Source organism: Chrysochloris asiatica, unplaced genomic scaffold (assembly GCF_000296735.1).
Source record: "Chrysochloris asiatica unplaced genomic scaffold, ChrAsi1.0 scaffold00394, whole genome shotgun sequence".
In the NCBI taxonomy this organism is placed as follows: Eukaryota; Metazoa; Chordata; class Mammalia; order Afrosoricida; family Chrysochloridae; genus Chrysochloris; species Chrysochloris asiatica.
This window is the reverse complement of record NW_006408912.1, coordinates 1,088,412-1,110,689: the sequence shown is the minus strand read 5'-3', so window position 1 is coordinate 1,110,689 and position 22,278 is coordinate 1,088,412. Positions and strand designations below refer to the sequence as shown.

The 22,278-nt window shown below is 40.6% G+C and overlaps 1 protein-coding gene across 5 annotated transcripts in view; it reads left to right on the top strand.

Annotated features, from left to right (window-relative positions):
* Positions 1-22,278, top strand: part of LIMCH1 (LIM and calponin homology domains 1) — a 567,717-nt gene that overhangs the window by 515,797 nt on the left and 29,642 nt on the right. For 2 of the 5 annotated variants that reach the window (XM_006876602.1, XM_006876604.1), the window contains exons 16-18: positions 3,564-3,669; positions 10,875-10,915; positions 19,809-19,892. In XM_006876602.1, the coding sequence (XP_006876664.1) occupies positions 3,564-3,669; positions 10,875-10,915; positions 19,809-19,892 (231 nt within the window). Of the gene's footprint in view, positions 1-3,563; positions 3,670-9,841; positions 9,917-10,874; positions 10,916-19,808; positions 19,893-22,278 lie in introns of all 5 variants that reach the window. The other 3 variants (XM_006876606.1, XM_006876605.1, XM_006876603.1) reach the window with 2 other exon arrangements.

Below are 22,278 nucleotides of genomic sequence, written 5' to 3'. Positions count from 1 at the left end.
TGATCTTCATCAGTTAAGCATTTTAAGTCCCCTTTTAACATGTGAGAAGTATAAGTGAGAGAGTGGCAAATTGCATAGGTTTCAGCATAGTGTAATATTCAAACAGTAGGGAATGAATACCAAGTCTCTATTGCTAAATTTGTCCCATTATAAGGTTTTAGCATGTTGAGCAGCAGTTTAGAGCAGTGGTTCTCAAGCGTTAGGGACCAACAGAATCATCAGGAGGTCTTGTTAAAATGTAGACTGCTGCACCCACCCCTTCAGTATTGGTATTTCTGCTGCCTCTCAATTTGAAACATGTGGAACCTAGAACATTACTGTTCAGCCATATTGACTTTTAAAATCTCATTTGTATTAAATTTCTTCCTTGTTCAGTCTTGTTCCCACTAGTTTTTAGGTACAGAGTCAAAAACTCTTCATTTATGCCAGTTGTTCTCAACCTTAGCCACACTTTAGAATTAAAAAATTACTAAGCTCACTCCAGACAGAATAAATAAGGATCTCTGCATCTGTATTTTTATCAAGTTCCCAGATGATTCCACCAATGTAGTGTACTACTGACTTACACACTGGTATGCAATATGTGTGTGGGATATCTCACTGTTTAAAAGGATTCCTAAATTGGAATTTGACTTTGAGTGAAATTTTTACCTCTTCTTGTTCCAGCTCATTCATTCATTTACTCCATCGATATCAATTGTGCACTTACTCTTGGCCAGTCACTGTACTGGACATTGGCTATTCAGCAGTGAAGAGGACCTAGCCACTGGCCTTAAGGAGCTAAAAGCACTGACTGCATCCTTAGTCCAGCCTCAAAAATGCCTGTTGCCTTGATGCCTCTAGGGTATTCTAGTGCCATTTTTGTGCACAGAGAATTACATAGTGGTCTGGAAATCCACAAAGGGGAAATAAACCATCAACCAGTGAGGCCATCAGGATTTCCCACATTTGTTAGTTTTGGCTTATCTACATTTCACTTGTTATGTATTTATTTATCATTCTTCCAAACTCACTTTTTTTTTTTTTTTTAGCGTACACTGAAAGGAAACCTTTATATCAGTGCTAGAGTTGAAAACACACATAAACATAAAAAGAATACCAGAACTGAAAACTGTTAATCTGCGTGACTCCCCTGTATGATCCATCTTTGAATGTAAACTGACTTTGGGAAGAATTGTTTTCAGGGCTTTTTGTGTTTGTATTTGTTTCACAATAGACTTCTTTGGCCATCTGTTAGATATCATTCTCAAAATATTTTTAAATGCATAAAATAAAATGTTCCAGATTACCCAACTATCCTTGGTATCTCATGGGACCAGGATGATAGACCCACTGACGTTTTCCATGCACCCCAGGTTAAGAATCCTTGCTAATCATTTAACAAATGAAATAATGATCTTTGGACCCAATCTTTTTCTTACTTAGACCAAGTGAATTTCTCCCCTTTCTCATGTCCCTAACTCTTCCCTAATGTTTGATTAGCTCTTTTTGTCCCATTCATTCAAGGGAGAAAGATAATCATAGTAGTTGTAATTGACTTTTCTGATTTCACTTCAGGGTACAGCTTCTCCTCCCTTACTGACTCTCTTATTATCCAACATACTGCATTTATGACTATATAGTAAAAAAATGTACTATCCAAGTATTTAAATTAATGATATATGTCTGACAGTAATGAATGGCAAGTTATGAGAAAAGAATAACATTGGTTGTGATGGTTAAGGTTATGTGTCAACTTGACTGGGTTTGGCAGTTATGTAATGATATGGCCATCCTACATTTTTGCATTGCACTTATTTTTGCATGATGACCTGTGGTCTTTGGAACCTAACTGTATCTGTTAGGGAGGAAAGAGTGTACATATTACTTCTGTTTTTAAAAAGCAGCCATGCATCCAGGCTGATCTTTTTACAAAGGTGATTTTGAGCATTTTTGCTATCAACTGTTTTGTTTACAAGAAGACATTACCTGAAATGTATTACTGTCTGTCTCTGTGGTGTGAGGTATAAAATTAAGATTTGGAGGTCATTAACTTCGATAATTCTAGGCCTTCACTTTTGCCGTTTGTTCATTTGGACATCTGGTCAACACATATCATGGCAAAAGAGGTGATTAACTACATTATCTTCAGGGTCCCCATAGAGTTGAACGTATGATTCATAAAGAAAAACAAAATTCTATAAGAAGAAATTCTACTCATTAAATGATCCTGAGGACCAAATCATGGATCAGTTTATGAAATAAGAATTTTGCATCCTCACTCGACCTGAAGTCCCTTAGCTATCAAATTAATCTAACAGAAACACAACGGACAGCCAGAGAGTGAATTAGAAAGTCACATAGCTACGTGAAAGGATGCCCACACGCTCTTCATTCAGACCTTTCAAGTTGAGAGTCCTATTTTACACATTATTTTAATACATTTCAGCAGTCAGTTAATTAGAAGGAACAAATCACACAAGGAGGAAGGCCATTTAGATTGAGAAGAAAACAAAATGAAATAACAGGAACAACAAAGTCTGTTTTTGCAATGCAAACATAAGGATTATAAAAGCCTGTCACTTTGGAGCCGTAAGGACAAGTGATTGAAGCCACAGCATTCCCCTGAAGGCGTCATTGCTATAACACTGATTGATAACGGTTCTTTAGAGTAATGTTTCTATGTGAACCGACTCATATTGTCTTCAACAAGCTCATACATTTCCTGCAGTGTGCTTTACATAAGTTTGCGTGTAGGTAATGTTTTGAGGATAATGTCTTTTGAAAAGAAATACTGCTTTCTTACAGAAACACTTAGCACTTACAGAGGAAGATATAATTTCCCCCTGACATAACAAATTCAGTATGATGTAGTACCAAGAAGAGACTATGTGATAAGTCTAATAAGAAAGTGAAGAGGGAAAGGGGTACAATTCAGAGATGGAATACTGTTTCCTAATCATCAATTTTTATACTATAGTTTGATTTCTTGAAAAACTGACTGCTTTGTTAATGCAGAAAAGCATCAAGGGGGTTTGGAAAGGAGCAAACAATGTGTTTAAAAGTTAAGTGTTTACATTGAGATGCAATCCATACTGAATATTGTGGGCTTTGATCTTCATCAGTTAAGCATTTTAAGTCCCCTTCCCTTTCAGCAAGCAAGGTTGTATCACCTGCATATTGTTGTTAATAAGTCTTCCTCCAATCCTGATGCCACATCTTTCTTCATATAATCCAGATTTTTGGATTATTTGCTCAGCATGCAGATTGAATAAGCATGGTGAAAGAATCATAAGGGTCAGCGCTTATGTTAATAGAGACAGGCTAACTTAGAAAAGGAAGGTAACCCCAACTGGAAAATATAATCAACGTCACTGAATTTTACGTATAGAAACTATTGAACTGGTATATTCTTGCTTGTATATTCTCAACAGCAAAAATAATAAATTATTTTAAGTCAAAAAATAAATAAATAAATAAATAAAAGTTAAGTGTTTGAGTTACTGACCCTTCCATTTGATTTCACCTGTGTATTTGCTAATGGACAATCTTTAAATGTCATTTTCTGTTGCCCCATTTTCCAGGTAATGAAGCCAAAATCTCCAGAACCAGAAGCAACCCTGACATTTCCATTGCAGGACCAAATGCCTGAAACCAACCAACTACATTTGCCAAATCTCAATTCTCAAGGTAAAGAGAAGGAACTCTATTTTAGTTCTACGTGTTTTGGCTAGGCCTGTCTATAGTAAAACATTCTTTACTGTAAAGGGTTATTATTCCTTTAAGTTGGCCTTCTTGTAACTCTGGTGATTTCCAGAGTCCATGATGGCTGAACATAGATTAAAAGCCTTGATGTGGCACTGTAGGATGAGCATTGGACTGTTAATCACAAGGCCAGTAGTTCAACTCCCCCAGGCATTCTCAGAAACCCTATGCAGGGTTGCTGTGGATTGGAACTGACTCTACGATGCTTAACAATAATGAACATAGATTAAACCTGTGACTCAGAGCCAAAAATCTTAATCTTCACAGAAAGGAAAAAATGTGTGTGTTGAGCATACATTTTATTATGCTTTATATACTTGATGTATTTTAATACGTTTGATAAAATGTGGAAAGAGGTGGAGGACCCACACAAGTATTTGATATGTGTTGTTGTTGTTGTTAAGTGCCATTGAGTAGGTTCTGGCTCATAGCGACCCTGTATAGGGTTTTCAAGGTGCAGCTGGTGGGTTTGAAGTGCCAACCTTGTAGTTTGCAATCCAATGCTGATCCTACAGGGCCACATCAGGAGTCCTTGATATATGAGTTGTTGTTGTTGTTGTTAAGTGCTGTTGAGCTGGTTCTGCCTCATAGCAACCTTGTATAGCGTTTCCAATGAATGGCTGGTGCGTTTAAACAGCCGACCTTTCCGTTCAAACCAACGTTGCAGGCCAGTGCTTTATCCCACAGCACCACACCAGGAGTCCTGATACATGAGGGAACACTAAAATATCAAAGTCTCTAATGGTTTTCAATGGTACAACCCACCACAATCTTCCCAAGTATTTGGGGGCCACATGTAGATCTGGGACCACATAGGACTCCTGGTGTGGCACTGTAGAATCAGCACTGGACTGAAAACTTGGAAACCCTATACAGAGTTGCTTACTATGAGTTCAGAGCCCACTCCACAGCAATAAACAACAACAATAATGTAGATGTAGCTTCATCCCGTTAGTCTTTAAGAACCCAGTGTAAATCACTTGAGCATGGTGAGAAACTTAGCTTCTCACAATCACCACAAATGACTCCTAGGGATAGGGCCAGGGGGGATGGGTCTTGTGAATGCCATAACGGAATGGAGGCTGGTTTGAGTTGTCTTTCTAGATGCAGATACAGCTATAGTTCAGGAGGCAAGAACTGTAAGGTGGTTTTTGTTTTGTTTTGTCTTGCTTTTATCTTTTGTCACATACATTTTATAGATTTGACTTATCAGTTCAGGCCAAGAGAAAGGATGGTATAGATACTGTGGCTGCACATTTTCATAGATCTGTACCTATTTGAGGCCACCATTGGAAGAATTTATTGTCTTCCTTAACCAATCGTTGAGAAATAAGCTGGGCTTTATCTAACAAGAAGAACTTGGGAGGGAGTCAACTGGTATATGTTCTGCTGGTCACTAGTTTCTTTATATGGAACCACATTCAATCATATCTTTAACACATTTGTTTCAGATTGCTCTATTCTAATGTCCTGAAAGGAGTTGACAAAAACTGTCTCAAAACTGTGACAGCAATTGGCTATTGTTAGACCAATTTTTTTAAAAATAAATAATCATTTAAACAACCTCCTGGCCTCTAGCACACAGCCTTTCTTTTTCCATGAATCTAGATTCCTCAGCTGCTCCCTTTCTCCATGTCCTCATCTCTGCCTCCATCTCTGGTGTCACTAATTCTCTGGATAGGGTCCCACATTCTGCTCGTGCTCTTCTCCCTTTATGTCCCAGGGTCCTCTGTTCCTGGACTGTAAGATTAACTTCTCCCCGCTTTTTGTTACAAAACTTCACCTTTCCGGTTGTGACCATCACAATAGTCACCTTGAGGACTAAGGTGCACCTGACCCAAGCCATGGTATTTTCAATAACCTCATATGGATGTGAAAGCTGGACAGTAAATAACGAAGATCGTAGAAGAATTGATGCCTTTGAGTTGTGGTGTTGGAGGAGAATACTGAAAGTGCCATGGACTACCAAAAGAACCAATAGATCTGTTTTGGAAGAAGTGCAACCAGAATGCTCCTTGGAGGCCAAGATGGCTAGGCTTCGTCTCTCATACTTTGGAAACATTGTCTGGAAAGAACAGTCGCTGGAGAAGGATGTCATGCTGGGTAAGGTGGAGGGTCAGAGAAAAAGAGGAAGACCCCCAACGAGATGGATCAGCCAGGTGACATCATTGATGGTGTCAAGTGTGGTGGCGGTAGTGAGGTTGGCCCAGGATCGGACATTGTTTCGTTCTGCTGTGCATGGGGTCACTATGAGTCGGTTCCAACTCAATGGCACCTGACAACAACAACAACAATTGAATCATAAGAATCTTATCCTCCTCTCCTTTCACTAGACCTATCTAGACAAGATGAAAACTATTCAGTGTGGACTCTACCTTCCCCCGCACACTCTGAAACAAAATTCCCTCTTGAAAACTTGTAAGCCAGTCACTTCGTGCCTTTATTGCTCCCTCTCTCCCTGCCCCACCCCTCCTCCATTTTAGGTAGCCAATCTCTTTAGATGAATTTTAAACAGTAAGAGGCGGCTCAGTTCTTGCCTCCATTTTAGATAGCCATTGTCTGTAGACGGATTTTAAACAGTAAGACATTGGCGGGCTCAGTTCTTGCCTTCCAGATGGGAGGGTGGCCTGTGCTATTCTTGCCACTCATCCATCAGTACAGGCTTATGTGTGCTGTGATGTGAAACGAGGGTCAACAGAGCTTCCAGACTAAGATGGACTAGGACAAAAGGCCAGGTGATCTTTTCTGAAAAGCATCTGGATCACAGTAGTCAAATGCTTACTCAATCGTGGTGATGGACAGGACCTGACAGCATTCCATTCCATGGGGTTGCCATGTGTCAGGGGCCAACTCAGTAGCAGCTACCAATAACAGCATATAGTTATGCCGTCCGTTGCCTGTTATCTGTCCTCTTCATTTTGATTTTTTAAAAGATGTTGTTGAACTAAGGGACTTTATTTCATGATTTACCCAAGTTAATTGATTTAAAAAATTGAAGGTAGTAGCACTGGAACATATCAGAAGTTATTCTCCAAGATAGAAAATTATGTCACAATCATTTCTACTTTTGAGCCCATTGTTGCTGCTACTTTGTCAATCCATCTCACTGGGAGTTTTCCTGTTTTTCACTGACCCTCCACTTTACCAAGCATGATATCCCTCTCCAGGGACTGGTCCCTCCTGATAATGTGTCCTATGTATGAGAAATGAAGTCTGGCCATCCTGGCTTCCAAGAGCATTTTGGCTGTACTTCTTCCAACACAGATTTTGTTTGTTCTTTTGACAATCCATGATACTTTTAATATTCCCCTCCAACACTATATAACTCAAGTGCATCAGGTCTATGGTCTGATTCATGGAAGCTGTAATTATGACTATAGTCTCTGGTAACAGAATGCCTGCATTCAAATATTTGCTTTTCTAGTTGTTACCTATGTTTAGTTAGCAACAGACTTCTCCCTTATCTCTACTCCTTAACTGTAAAATAGAAATAATTATAGTAACACCCTCACTGGAAAATTAAATGTGATAAACCTTAAAATCTGTAAGTAGTGTTTATAGTGCAATCTCAGTCTCAGAATTGTTGTTGTTTGTAGGTGCCATTGAGTTGGAGTCCAGATGTGGCATTATAGGATAAACATTGGATTGCTGACTATAAGACTGGCAGTTCAAACCCACCAGCCACTCCTCAGAAACCCTATACAGGATCACTATGAGTCAGAAGTAACTCAAAGGCACTTCACTGACTGAACCAACTGACCACTGAGTTGCCTTTGACTCATAGTGACCCACGTGTGACAAAATGAAATGCTATCCAGCCTGCACACAGCACAGTTGTTGCTGTGGTTGAGCCCATTGCTGTAGCCACTGTGTCAGCACACCTTGTTGAAGGTCTTCTTCTCTTTTGCTGACCTTCTTTGTTGACTCTCTGCTTTGTATTACTCTTTCTGCAGGAATTGGTCTTTGCTAATAACATGTCCATAGTACATGAGACAAAGTCTCACCATCTCAATTCTAAGGAACATTCTGATGGTGCTTCCTCTAGCCGGATTTGTTCGACCTTCTGGTAGTGCATTGGATACTCGATATTCTTCATGACACCACAGTCCTTCTGTGGTCTTCTGAAGTTTCAGAATGAGTGCTCACAAATAGAATCTAGGAATTTCACAGTAGGAGTCCTGTTGTGGTGCTGCAGGATCAGCACTGGACTCTTAACCGCAAGGTTGGTGGTTCAAATCCACCAGCTGCTCTTCAGAAACCCTATACAGGGTTGCTATGAATCAGAACCAATCAACAGCACTTAACAATAACAGCAGGTTCAGAATAAATAGTCCTAGTAACAGAACAGTTAAGCTGCTAACTGAAAGACTGGAGATTCGAAACAGACAGACCATTGGCTTCAGTGGTTTGAGTTGTCTCAGTAGTGCCACTGTGGAAAGACCTAGAAAACATTAGACAAAACCCATTGCCATCAAATTGATTCCTCCTCAGGAAGACCCAATAGACAGAGTAGACCTGCCCCTTAGGATGTCTAAGGCTATAAGCTTTATGAAAACAGACTGCCACAGTTTTCTTCCTTGCCATGTGATATGGTAGAACTGCCTTAGAGGATGTTGTGGCTGCAATATGAGGGAAAAGAGCCCTGATGGACCAGCAGGTAACTGTTCAACTGCTGACCCAAGCCATAGCATGTTCAGTTGCCTCTTATGCATGTGAAAGCTGAACAATGAGTAAGGATGAGGATGGCAAGACTTCACCTCTCATACTTTGGACAAGTTATCCCTGCAGAAGAATATCATGATTGGTTTGTGACAAAGAGGAAAGACCCTCGACAAAATGGATTGACAAAGTGGCTTCAACCATTGTTGCATAGCAAAGAGTAACAAAGCTTGTAAGCACAGCACAGGATTGGCCAGTGTTCCGTGCGGAGTGCATAGCATCCCTATGAGTTGTAAGGGACTCAACAGCACCTAACAAGCTCCCAGAGGATGTGGGTGCTGCAGAACAGAGACCGTTCTTTGAAACTGCTGAAGTAAAGTGTTCACTTGAACCTTGTGCCAGAGACATTCTGATAGATATGAAAAGAACAGTAGGACTTGTTTGGAGTTTATAAATTCCTATCTTTGAGAAATAAAAGTCTCTAGTAAACAAAACCTTAAAAGATAGGATTTATCTTTAATTGGAAAAAAAAACAAAATAAAGATAGGGCTCTGCCCAAATCTGAAGTCAGTAAGCATTGAAGGGACTAGTCTGAGGTTGCACCTGAAGCCCAAAGAAACTGTAGGATTAGGCTCTAGAATCCTGAAATTACACCTAATGTTCTGTGCCCCAGAAAGTGATATCTCCCCCATTTCTATGAAGTTATGTGTTTATAGACTGACCCAACGGACCAGGGGTCTGCTGGTTAACCCTAGTGGTGTTCTACCAATTTCCTCTAATCACACACACACAGACATATTCTGAAAATATTCATGAAATACATTTAAAGATGACCTGTTCCCTTTTCTCAACTGTCACCCCACAGTATGAAGATATCTTAAATTGGTGTTTCAGTAAAATCTGTGCACTTTCTAACAATTGATGTCTTTCTTTGCCATCAAGGACGGCAGAAGATCACAGTGTATAGTTTAAGGATTTAAATGTTTGCTATGAGCTTCCATGACCAGCGCTACCTCATTGCAGATGGACATAGACTTGTCTCTTTTTTCCATTTTAAAAATAACTTCGGACTTTCCTACCTGCCTTGAGCACCACACCAGGACTCCATAAATTGCATTTAAACTACTAATCAAACCACCTGTCTCTGCTGTCTTTTACGCTCTTCCAAAAGCAATATAAACTCTGCATTTTATTCCTGCATAGCTAATCTTTTTATCATTTTGAGATTTCTCATTTTAGCAATATCACCATTAAGGGTGAGGCTATAAAATTTGACTCAACACCAAAGAAGATGCACAATGTCGCAGTTCCATTGGTATATTTGGCCATCGATGTATTGGACTGTAACCAAACTTTTAGTAGTTAGCAGCATAGTTCTACTCAACCCTCACCCTGTTTTCATGGTTTTCTGTTTGTTCTGTCTTATCATCTGATCTAGAGGCGCTTGGCACTGCCAGCATGGCGCTTAGAGTTCAGAACTCTTGGCGACGTTCCCAGTTTTTCTCCCAGTCAGGTAAAAAGCATAGTGGGTAGCTGGATTTCTTTTGTGCAAAAAAAACCAAACCTTCATTTTGGGGGCAACCAATGATGCCTGGTATTTGTCTCCATTTCTGCTTTTAGAGAAAAATGCTTTTTTCTGACACACAGTTAGCAAAGAGCCAGTGCTTTGATATATCAGAGGTATCAATTATATTAAAGATGAAGGCTGGGGAGAAAGAAATTCAGAGAATTTGATTTCAATTTTGAGATTCCAAAGAAAATGATTCATCTATTTTATGTTTCATTTTTTTCTTTTCTTTAAAAAAAAAAAAAAGATAAAAAGCATTTACCAGGAGCTCTTGGGTTGCTAAGGAGCCCTGATGATGCAGTGGTTAAGCGCTTGGTTGCTAACCAAAAGATGGACAATTAGAACCCACAGAAAGCTGTGGCAGTGTGCTTCCGTAAAGACCGACTGCCTTGAAAACCCTTTGGATCAGTTCTACTCTGACAGGATTACTTTGAGTTGGGGTTCGCCTTAGCAGCAATGGGATCGGTATTTTTGTTTCTTGATAGGGTTGCTATAAGTCAGAATCAACTCATTGGCAACCTGTGTGATTTTCATATTTGGTAAGGGTTCTCTTGTTAACTGTGTCTCTGTAATCCTTCTGTGGTGGATGGTGAGGGATCTGGTAAACCAAGCCAGAATTCAAGATACTTTAAAAGCAGTACTCGTAGGAATAGTTTTTGCTTCTTCTAGTCTAGAACCTAGTGCTAATTGATGTGATCAGTCCCATTATCGCAGACATAACTTTCGGTGGTGGATGCAACTTACTTCAGGAGTCTGCTTTATGATGATTTCCTAATGTTGTTGCTTTATGGGAAAACAAATTGGTTTGAAACTGACACACTCCACTAATAGAATCAAAAAGAAAAACTATTAGAAGCTCCTTACATTGTGATCTTTACTTTTTCTTTCCCTTCTTCCTGTACAGTGGATTCTCCAAGCAGTGAAAAGTCACCTGTAACTACACCTGTAAGTAACTTTATGAAATAAGATCCTGAGTTTAGTGCGCTTTTAACATATAAGGGTTTTGATTTGCTTAAAGAGAATTCAGCCAAAAATGGGCTCCAAACAGTTGATTTTAAAAGCATAATTAAAAGCCATGTTGAGTGCTGCCTGGAGACATGGATTCTCATTATAGGGAGCGGCTGTATCTGGAAACAAAATAGGGAGTCAGTAAAGCAAACTCTAAAGGGACCAAATACAAATGAATGTGAACATTGGATTATGCATTCAAATATAGAATGGCAGTAGTCAAACATAGTTTTTAAAGGAAAGCAATCTCATTGAAATTTTCAATTATTTATTTCATTGAACTTTTTTAAAAACTCAAATTTAAGTATCAAGACTCATTATGCTCTGGGAATTCCTTATATCTGAGCACTCTATTAACCTGACCCTTCTCTCTACTGGGGTCCCCAATCCTCTGAACTTCCTATCTGATTTGGAGACTGGTAGGGTGCAACCAGAGTCTGTGGGGAGTACAAACAGTTAATGAACTTGGCTGTTAACTGAAATGTAGGAGGTTCAAGCCTAACTAGAGGCACCTAAGAAGAAAGGCGTGGCAATACACTTCTGGAAAATCAGCCATTGAAAATCCTATGGTGCGTAGTTCTCCTCTGACACACATGAAGTCACCATGACTCAGCGTCAAATAGATGACAGCTGGTGGTAGATGATATGACACAGCCAACTGTCTCCTTTGACGTAAGCCCCCTGTATGCAGCCACATAATCACTGGTCAGCTCCATTGATCCCATCTTGAGTCAGGGCTCCCAAGTTACTGTGTGACTCTGAAGGTATTACGTAACTTCTCTGAACCTCGTTCTCTTTACCTATACAATGAGATATAATACCTGCATTTCAAGGTTGTGAATCTTAATTAAAAGAAGCCCTAGTGGTGCTGAGGGTTAGGCATTTGTTAACTGCAAGATCAGCGGTTTAAACCCATTAGCCATTCTGTGGGAGGAAGAAGAGACTGTCTGCTCTTAGAAAGATTTACAATCTTGGAAACCCTCTACAGGGTTGCTATGAGTCAGAATAGCCTCACCCTAGCCAACACCAGTTGTTATCCACAGGTGAATTTTCTCACTTTGAGAATTTGTTAAGGACTTCCACCGAATGGAGGCCCCTGCTTGTCATATAATCTTCCCATCACCAGCCACATTCTAGAATCAGGTGTCACTTGTGAAGGCTCAGTCCCAAACCAGCACTGGGAATCATGAGTTTCCTGGGATATCTGGCCATGATGAACGGGAACCCCTTGGAGGATCCCAAAGTTGGCATGTCTGGTACAGCATTTTAAGACAGTAAAGGCAAGTTGGTCTTGTACTCCTTGGATTGGATGCAGAGGAAGAGTGCTCCAAAGAGATACATCCCCATCTCTGGTTTATAGAAAATAGAGCAAGAAGAGGCCAATTGCTGACCTACATAAGTGAAAATACCCAACCAAAGTTAATGTCCTTTCCATAGGAAGTGGCCCTTCATAGAAAAGAAACTGAAGAATAATAAAGCTTTGAAGATGAGATAGTATTTGGTTATGTTGACCTGAATAGACGTGTTATTTTTGGTCAGACTGGTACTGGCCCATGGCTATGGGGACTCAGAAGGGGAGGAAGGAAGGAGATTCACCCCGGCTTGAGATGATTCCATTCTTTGATTTAAACATTTATTGAGGGCCTAAAAAGTATAGTGGTTATGAATCGGGCTGCTAATCTCATGGTCAGCAGTTTGAAACTACCAGCTGTTCCACTGGAGAAAGACGAGGCTTTCTGCTCCCATAAAGATTTATAGCCTAAGAAACCCTATAGAGGGTTGCTATGAGTCGGAACTGACTCCACGGCATATAACAACAGCAACAACAAAAATGCAAGGAGGTTGGGGTATTTAGGAAGATAAAGAACTGGAACTACCCTCAAGAAACCTCAAGCCAGAGAAAAATACAAACCTATAAATAGAGAAATTGTCAATCAAAGACAGCTAAGTATTCTCCATTCAGACTTTCATCAGTTCCTTTTATGATTTATCTTTATTGCTATTTTTGAGAATACACAGAACAGAATATACACAATTCAGCAATGTAAAATTATCTGAATTAATAGAAATTGTTGAATTCAAAAATTCTGAATTGATGTAAAAAACTCTTTTATAATAGTTATCACATAGATTTCTGATAGTAAATTTATGTTGTATATTGATCTTACTCAATTTTTGGGAGACTTTTTATCATGAATTGAGTGAAAGTTTACAGAGCAGATCATCAGCTTGCATTCAACAATTCATAGACTTTGTTCCATCTCAGTGATTTGCAATCCCTTCCATGTAACATCAGTTATCCCACTTCCTCCCTGGGGTTCTTATTTCCAGTCCACCCTCCTCAGTCCTTCTCAACTTTGTCCTTAGGTCAGTGTTGCCCTTTTGATCTTGAATGGTTGACTATTCCATGGTGAGCAGACCTTGATAATGTTGTTGCCCACCACCCTCTGTATGCCTTATCTTTCACTTGGCTGAAAATTGAACCATGAGAGTGAGTTCAGTTCCAGACCTGAAGGGTGACGAAGAGCCATAGTCTTGGGTTCCTCCAGTCTTTCTGACATGTAAGCCTGATCTTGTAAATAAATTTTGAGTTTTGTTCCACATTTTCTCTTACTCTGTCTGGGACCTTCTAATATACCCCCTTTCATAGCAGTGAGTACTGGTAATCAGGGACCACCTAGTTCTTCTGGTCTCAGGGTCGTGAAGACTGATGTTCACATTGGTCCATTGGGCTAGCTGATTCCAAGCATCTTCAGTTTTCATCACTCTTCTCTTCTGTGCACACAGAGAGACCAATAGTTAGTCCTTAGATGGCCACTCATGAGCTTTTAAGATCCCATCACTACTCACCAAAATAGGATGTAGAACATTATCTTTGGGGACTGTGTTATGCCAATGGACCATGGTATCCCCTGACACTATGGGCCTGAGCTTTCTGACCTAGCAACTTGTTTCTTCAAGGTATTTGGTAATGTCTAAGAAATGTTCATTTTCCCCTGCCCTGTGTACTCCACCACATTCCTATGTGTGTTTGCAGCAAAGGGAAATACCCATGTACAAATATCTTCTGTCAAACCCTTATCTACTTGTGGGCACACTCCCACTCTCCCTCCCATGGCCTTTCTGCCTGTTTACCTGTTTATGTATCTACCTGTCAAACACTGTGTTGCAGGGTTGTTTTCACTCAGTGTTAAGTTCTACTAGTTATGGAACTATAGGATAAGCACTGTAGGAGAAGCATAAGGTTGGCATTTCAAACCCGCCAGCCACTCTTCAGAAATTGAATACAGAGGCATTATGAGTTGGAAACAACTCGATGGCACCTTACAACAACAATGACATACTGTTAGAAGGAGCCCTGGTGGCATAGTGGGGTATGCATTGGACTGTAGCCATCAGCTCGAATGCCATCAGCTCGAATCCAACATCTGCTCTGTGGTAGAAAGAAGAAGCTTTCCGCTCCTGTGAATCTTTACAGCCTCAAAAACCCTATACAGTGTCACTATGAGTTAAAATTGACTCGATCATACTTGGGGTATTATTGTTAGGTGCCTTCAAGCCAGTTCCAACTCATAGCAACCTGATGTAGCGTTTCAGAGGCTTTAAGTCTTTGGAACAATAGAGAGAGAGAAAAAAACAAACACACGCTGCACAATCCTATGCCATCCTCACAATCTTTGTTATGCTTGAGCCATTGTTATAGCCACTGAGTAAATTTTTTCTCACTGACCCTCTACGTATGAAAGGATGATGTCCTGGTCTCTTCTGTTAACATTCCCAAAGCATGTGAGATGAAGTGTCACCATCCTTGTTGCCTCTAAGGAGCATTATGGCTGTATTTCTTCATACACAGATTTGTTCATTCTTACTGTAGTTCATGGTATAGCCAATATTCTTTTTTCCACACCATAATTCAAAGGCTTTAATTCTTATTTGTGTTTCCTTATTTATTGTTCAACTTTCACATACATATGAGCCAGTTGAAAATACCATGGTCAAGTGTATATTAGTTTCAAAGTGACATCTTTGTTTTTACCACTTTAAAGAGATCTTGTGCAGCAGATTTGCACCATGCAATACATCATTTGATTTCTTGACTGCTGCTTCCAGTGGATTGATTGTGGGTCCAAGTAAAATGAAATCCTTGACAACTTCAATTTCTTCTCCTTTATCATGATATTACTTATAGCTCCACTAAGCTCAGGCTATCTCTTGGCCACCTGGTATGCCCACCTGGCCCATATTAAGTGATCAGTAAATATCCCCAAAGAAAGAAGTGAGGTCACTAATTTCTTCTTCCCTCTTGTTTCCTTTACTGGTGTTTTTCTTCTTAGAATGTGTGTTACTCTTCTCTCTCAATTTAGCAAATATCCCAGGTTCTTTTCTGTTTTCCATCCCGTCAGCACACATGTTCTCTTCCTATCTGCCTACTCTTTATTAAAATTTATTCTTTTTTTTTTTAACCATTAAAAAACTGTCGAGTTTATTTTTTAATTTAAAAATTTTTTTTTTAATTTTTATTGTGAATTGAGTGATGGTTTACATGGCAGAACATCGTTTTGTACTCAACCAATTGTATTTTGTTTCATTGCAATAACTACAATCCCCTCCATGCACCATCAGTTACCAGTATTTGCCTCTGTTCCCACCCCCTACCCCCTTTTTTTTTGATGTACACAGAAACATGCAGGAGTGTATAAATCATTTAAACAACCAAAGGGCACATTTTGCAAGTCAGCCTCCTACCTGCCAGCACACAGCCTTTCTCTTTCCATGAGTCTAGAGTCCTCAGATGCTCTATTTCTCCATGCCATCACCCCTGCATCTGTCTCTGGTGTTGTTGCTTCTCTGGTTAGGATCCCATGTTCCACTCATGCTTTTCCCTCCTGATGGTCCTAGGGTCCTCTGTTCCTGGAATGTAAGATTAACTACTTCCCCTCTTGTTACACATCTTCTACATTTATAATTGCGGTAATCTCTATTAGCCATGATAACAATTACTCACTACTGAATCAAAAGAATTCTATGCCCATCTCCTTTCACCAGCCCCATCTAGACAAGATGAAAACTATTCAGTGGGGTCTCTATATCTTCCCGCCTTCACTCTGAAACTAAATTCCCTCTTGAAAACTTGCAAGCCAGCCACTTTGTGCCTTTATAATCCTCCCCCATTTTAGATAGCCAATGTCTAAGTTGCCCATCCCTATCAACCCTGTGTACTGAGGGTATGGGCTTCATCTTTGATGTGAAGACTCCTCCCCCCTCGGCATTTTGAGCAACTTCATCCATAAGCAAAAGTCAAGTTCATCAAATTATAGCAATTTATATTTGATTGCTGTAGCAAACTTCTTTATCTTTCTCTAGTCAAGTTCTGATCTTCAAGCCATGCAAGATAGGTCAAATGGGTACTATCTTCAAGTTTGGGCATTCTTGTGTGCTTCCCCCATTTCATATCAGCTGGACACTTCACTCTCAGCTCTAGTTCCAGTGACTAGGTCAGTGTCCTCGGGCTTTGGAGTTCCCAAGTCTCCCCAAACTTCAGGCCAACCAGCCCCTCCTCTTCTCTGTCTCTCCTCACGGTCGACAGGAGTGTACGGAACATGGTTGGACTCAGCCCATGACTTCATTACTGCCTTTCCCCCACTTTCACTCACAAGTAGACCGTTGTGGTCACCAGCAAGCTTACAAGACTGCTCATGTGTTCCTTTTGAGTTTCAGTCTTGGAAATAGGTTTGTCCTGAAGGCCCTTGATGGCTTGCCTATATGGCTACTAGGCAAACAGCTCATTTGTTCTTGTAATAGCCAAACAGTCTGTTTTTTTGTATTTGGGGGATTTTTTTCGCACTTGTTGGTTTTTCTGTCAAGAAGTATTTTCTGTTACTCTAGATGCTCTGGATTAATTTGAATGTATGTCCTTTCAAAGGGAACTGTCCCACCTCTGAAGTTTTTGGGATCTACCTAAGGCCTCATACTCTACAAAGGCTCCACAAGAAGCCTATTTCACTAGGGAAGTTCTAGAACCCCTCTTAGGTATTCCAGTCAGTTATGGGCTGAAGATGGACTTACAGACTTTCTGCAATCATATCTCTCAATATTCCTTTCTATCCCATTTAAATGTCTATTTTACAATAATAGGCAAGGGAAACTAATATCCACAAGACAGTCAAACACCTTTGTTTTATTCTTAAGACTGTTATTGTGTGATGTCAAGTTGATTCCAATTCAGAGCAAAGCTAGATAATGGGAACTGCCCCATCGGGTGACCTAGGTTGAAATCTTTACAGGAGCAAAGTGCCAAGTCCTTTCTCCCACAGAATGGCTAGTAGGTTCGAACCACAGCCTGTTAGTTAGCAGCCAAATGCTTCACCATTGTGCCACTAGGGATCCTTCTACTCTTAAGATTACACTACCCAGTGAAATCTGAATGTTAAGTAATTCCCAGTTGTTTCTTTCGTTTCCCTACTAGTGAACTTTTCCTACTTGTTTTCCTCTCACTTTATTGACATATGCCCTTTTCCTTCAAAAGACAATAGGACGTGTCCCTAAGAGAAAAGTTCTGAAGATTTAAACTGCATTGTAGGATAAGCTCTGAACTACTAACCACAAGGTTGATGATTCAAACCCACCAGCCACTCCTTAGAAAACCCTGTTCAGGGTTGCTATGAGTTGAAACTGACTTGACAGCACTTAACAACAACAACAAAGTCTTAGGAGACTTCCAACATCATACAACACCAATACATTTCCATCTGGGCTCCATAGAACTGATTTCAAAGGTTGTACAAAGAAATATGAGAAATTCACACCTAAAATTCAATGGTTTCCTCCCCTTGCAGTACTTGTCAAAGCCTTTAAAATGCTAACACGAGGTGTGAAGCCTAAGAACGGCATACAGAACATGTATTTCCTGAACTTGTTTGCCCCTACCTAAGTGACTATTTTGGCATCATGACCATCCATGCCATATCCAGGATCCACAGCAAGAGAACAAATTAAGATCCACACTCTGTATTTACCAATAGATTAAAGCTGTAAATCAATCAATGCCCATAGCCTGAGCTGCTTTGTTACCAGGGATCCCATTCTCCCTGGAGACTCTCCCCTGGGCTCGCCTTGCCACCATGTGCCTGAGTTTGATCACATGCATCAGGGTAGGACACAAACTCACCCTCTCCAGCTTCCCAGACTTCAGAGTACTTAGATTCTGCCTGCTCCCTTGGCCCCAACACCATCCAGAAGTCACCTAACTCGGCCTCGCTTTGCAGAATTCCCAGGTACTTCTAAACCACAAAAACAGCAACAAAACTGAACTCTGCTCAGTCCATTCCAACGCCTTGTGACCCACCCAGGTGTACAGATGTACAAACCACCATCTGTTTGGTTAGCAGTCGAGTGCTTTCTTGACTATTTGCAATACCAAATTCACCATCAATACAGAGGGAAGAGAGGGAGCACAGTTTATTAGGGAACATGGTCTGCCTAGGCACCTACTCTGGGTGACTGGAGCCACCAGCTTTAAATGCTATGACCTCTCATTTGCTCTTTTTTTCTTCCCAGTACACTCACTCCATCCTTGTATTTTATGTCCTGGGCACCTGCTTTTGTTTATGTCTCCCTCTCCCATCACTCCCATTCACTCATTTAGTTACCAAACTCAAAAAAAATAATAAAATAAACCTTCACATAAAAGAGTAAAAAAAAAAAAAAATAATAAGGCTTGGGTTTGAGTATGCATATTATAAGAGGCCTTGGACGGAGACTTCCATGTCTGGAATGAATTAAAGACCCTACTTTAGAGAAAGCTGGTGTGGGAATGTGAGATTAGTATAAAAGATAAGCTTTGCACTAATGAGGGAGACCTGGTGGCACAGTGGTTAAAAGCTTCACTGCTAACTGAAAGGTCAGTGGTTTGAACCCACCAGCCATTCCACTGGGGAAAGATGTAGCAGTCTAATTTTTATAAAAATTACCAAAACTAAACTTATTGCCAATGAGTCAATTCTGACTCATAGCTACCCCACAAGACAGAGTAGACCTGCTCCTTAGGATTTCCAAGACCATACATCTTTACGGGAACAGACAGCCTTGCCTTTCTCCCTCAGAGTGGTTGGTGGATTCAAACCACCAACCTTGCAGTTAGCAGTCCACTGCTTAACCCATTGCACCACCTGGCTCTTTCAGTAAAGATGTGTTGTTGTTGTTACTGTGTACCATCAAGTCAGTTCTGACACATAGTGACCCTGTATAGGGTTTCTGAGACCAGCTGATGGGTTTGAACTTCCAATCGTATAGTGAGCAGTCCAGTGCTTATTCTACAGCACCATACTAAGGCTCGATAGAGATTACATCCTTGGAAACCACATGGGCAGTTCTACTCTGAGCTATAGGAATGGCAGTGAGCTATAGTACTGCAAACACCACTCTGAGAGAAAGTTGTGTGTCTGTACAGTTCTGCAGAAATAATCCATTTGCTTGGCTTAGGGGACCCAGGACCAATATGCAGGATGAGTTTCTTATACTCAGGAGCATTCATGCATTTAAGAAATCATGTCTCAGAGAAATGACGCACATGCCATCTCATGCCAGTGGCAAATTACTCCATGTTACCATTAGTTCCAAAAAGGTTCCATGAATCTTATCATCATCTTAGAAGAAAACCAAAGAGGGACCAAGATTGATAAATGGCTTCTGCCAACCAAGGAGGGTCTTCAGATACATGAAAGCTTGTTTTTGCGTTTCCATCTGAGAGCTAAGCCAGATGTTGACTGTGTTCATGTGTCTGTCCTTAGAGTCTATGGCTTAACTCTGATCATGATTCTGTTTTCCTAAGCAGTTTAAATTCTGGGCATGGGACCCGGAAGAGGAACGTAGGCGACAGGAAAAATGGCAACAGGAGCAGGAACGTGTGCTCCAGGTAGGACTGGTTTTACTGCCCTTTGTTGCTGTTGTTCCTTAAATGATACTCTTTTAATTTTGGTTGCATTATACAGATGAATAGCACAAGAAATGGATGGAATTAGACTCATCTTCGAAATTGATGAGTCTGTCAGTTTTATTGTATTGTATGATGTAGCAGAATGTCCTGAGTCTGATTCCTGTTGGCAGAGTTATACTGATAAACATAAGAAGAAATGTTTATATGCACACTTTTTAAAAACTCCCAGGGCTGGTCTACCCATTCCTCACTCCTCAATCCCCACTCACATTCTAGTTCAAGAGGCAGTTAGAATGAATTATTAAAACACTATTTGATGGTACAGTGTGAAATAAAGTTTGGCCTCAGTCTAGTCCCCTAAGTAGAAATGGCAACTCCATCTTTAAATAAAAGCTGCTAATTTTTCTGATGAAATTCTAGAAAAATTCTAGGGATAAATGTATTACTCTCATATTTGTGACCATTTTTTAGATTGATAGGGTTTCTGGAGTAGCCTAATAACCTTAGAAAGTAACCTGTGCTGAGTACTTGGGATGAACCAGCAACTGTGGGTAGTGCTTGACTGGACATATTTAATCCTCATCCAACACTTCAAAGTAGCTCTTATTAGCTCATTTGCAATTGAAGAAACTGAGGCTGGCAGAAGTTAATTCATTTCTCAAGGTCACACAGATAGCAGGTGTTGAGCCCATAGTCCATCCACATTTGGTGGTGGCGTGGTGGTGGTAGTGGTGTGCCGTCGAGTCAGTTCCAATTCATAATGACCCTGCATTGGGTTTCCAAGGTTATAAATCCTTACAGGAACAGAGAGCCTTGTCTTTCTCCTGTGGAGCTGCTGGTGGACTCAAACTGCTGACCTTGCAGTTCACAGCCCAACACAACTCAGTATGTTCCCAGGGCTCCTTTGTAATATACATGATTATAAAACTCAGGCTCTTCCCAGTATTCTCCCAACAGTATTGAATTCACCTCATTTATTGTGATGCCTTTTTATTGTTGTGTACAGAGACCTGGTGTGGCAGTGCAGGATAATGCACTGGACCACAAGGTTGGTTAGAACCGTGAGGTCAGCAGTTCAAACTCACCAGCTGCTCTGCAGAAACCATATACAGGGCAGCTTTGAGTCAGAATCGACTCAACAGCACTTAACAACAATATACAAATACAAATGTTTTGTGTGTGTTCTAATCCTTTTGACTTAATTTCTGGGGTACAAGCCTAAAATGTGTACAGGAAGAGGGTGTTTTGATAATTAATCAATTATGGTAATGTGGTTTTAGCTCTGCAGGTGGCACAGTGGTTAAGAACTTGACTGCTAACCAGAAAGTCAGTGGCTGAATTTACCATCTGCCTCTTGGGAGAAAGATGAGCCCATCAGCTTCTGTAAAGATCACAGTTCTACTCTGTCCTGTAGGTTGTTGAGAGGCAGAGTGCATTCAGCACCAATGTGTTTGGGCTTTAGTTGAGTTTGGCTCATTTGAAAGTTGCAGAGAGAGGCTTTCAATAGGAGCCCTGGTGGCACAGTAGTTAAGTACTTGCTACTAACCAAAAGGGGAGTGCAGTGGCTCCATAGGATAAGCACTGGACTGTGAACCACAACGTCAGCAGTTCAAGCCCACCAGCCGCTCTGTGGGAAAACGATGAGGCTTTCTGCTTCTGCAAAGATTTAAAGCCTTGAAAACCCTATACAGAGTTGCTATGAGTAGAAACCAACTGGACAGCTCGTAAACAACAAACTAACTAAAAGGTCAGTGGTTTGAACTCTTGTGAGAGAAAAGACTATCCCTATAAAAAGTATATATAGCCTAAAAAGTTCTTCTCCTCTCTTCTATAAGGTTGCTATGAGTCGGAATAGACTCATCGGCCCACAACAATAACAAGGGGTTTTTGGGTTTTTTTTTTTGTTGTTAAGTTTTTATTGTGAATTGAGTGATAGTTTACATGGGAGAACATCAGCTTTCTATTCACCCTGTCGTATTTCGTTTCATTGCAATGGTTACAAACCCCTCCATGCATCATCAAACAACCAAAGACTGCCTCCCGGCCATCAGCACACAGCCCCTGTCCCTCCCTGAGTCCAGAGTCCCCAACCGCTCCATCTAACAACAAGTTCTTAATACCAAAATATTAGGAAAATCTAGACTGAGCAAAAACCCAGAGCTGCTGGGACTTCTTGGCCCATGGGGTGACCTCAGAGCAATCCTGGTCATCTGCTTTGGTCTTAGGAATCGTGTTTTATTCCCCAGATAAATGTTAAACAACCAAGAATCAGAGGTCCCACACAATGTGGTGGTCAGGAGAATGTGGCTTCATCGTGGTCTGGAAGGTGACCATGAATGATTATAGCTGCTGGCATTATGCATAT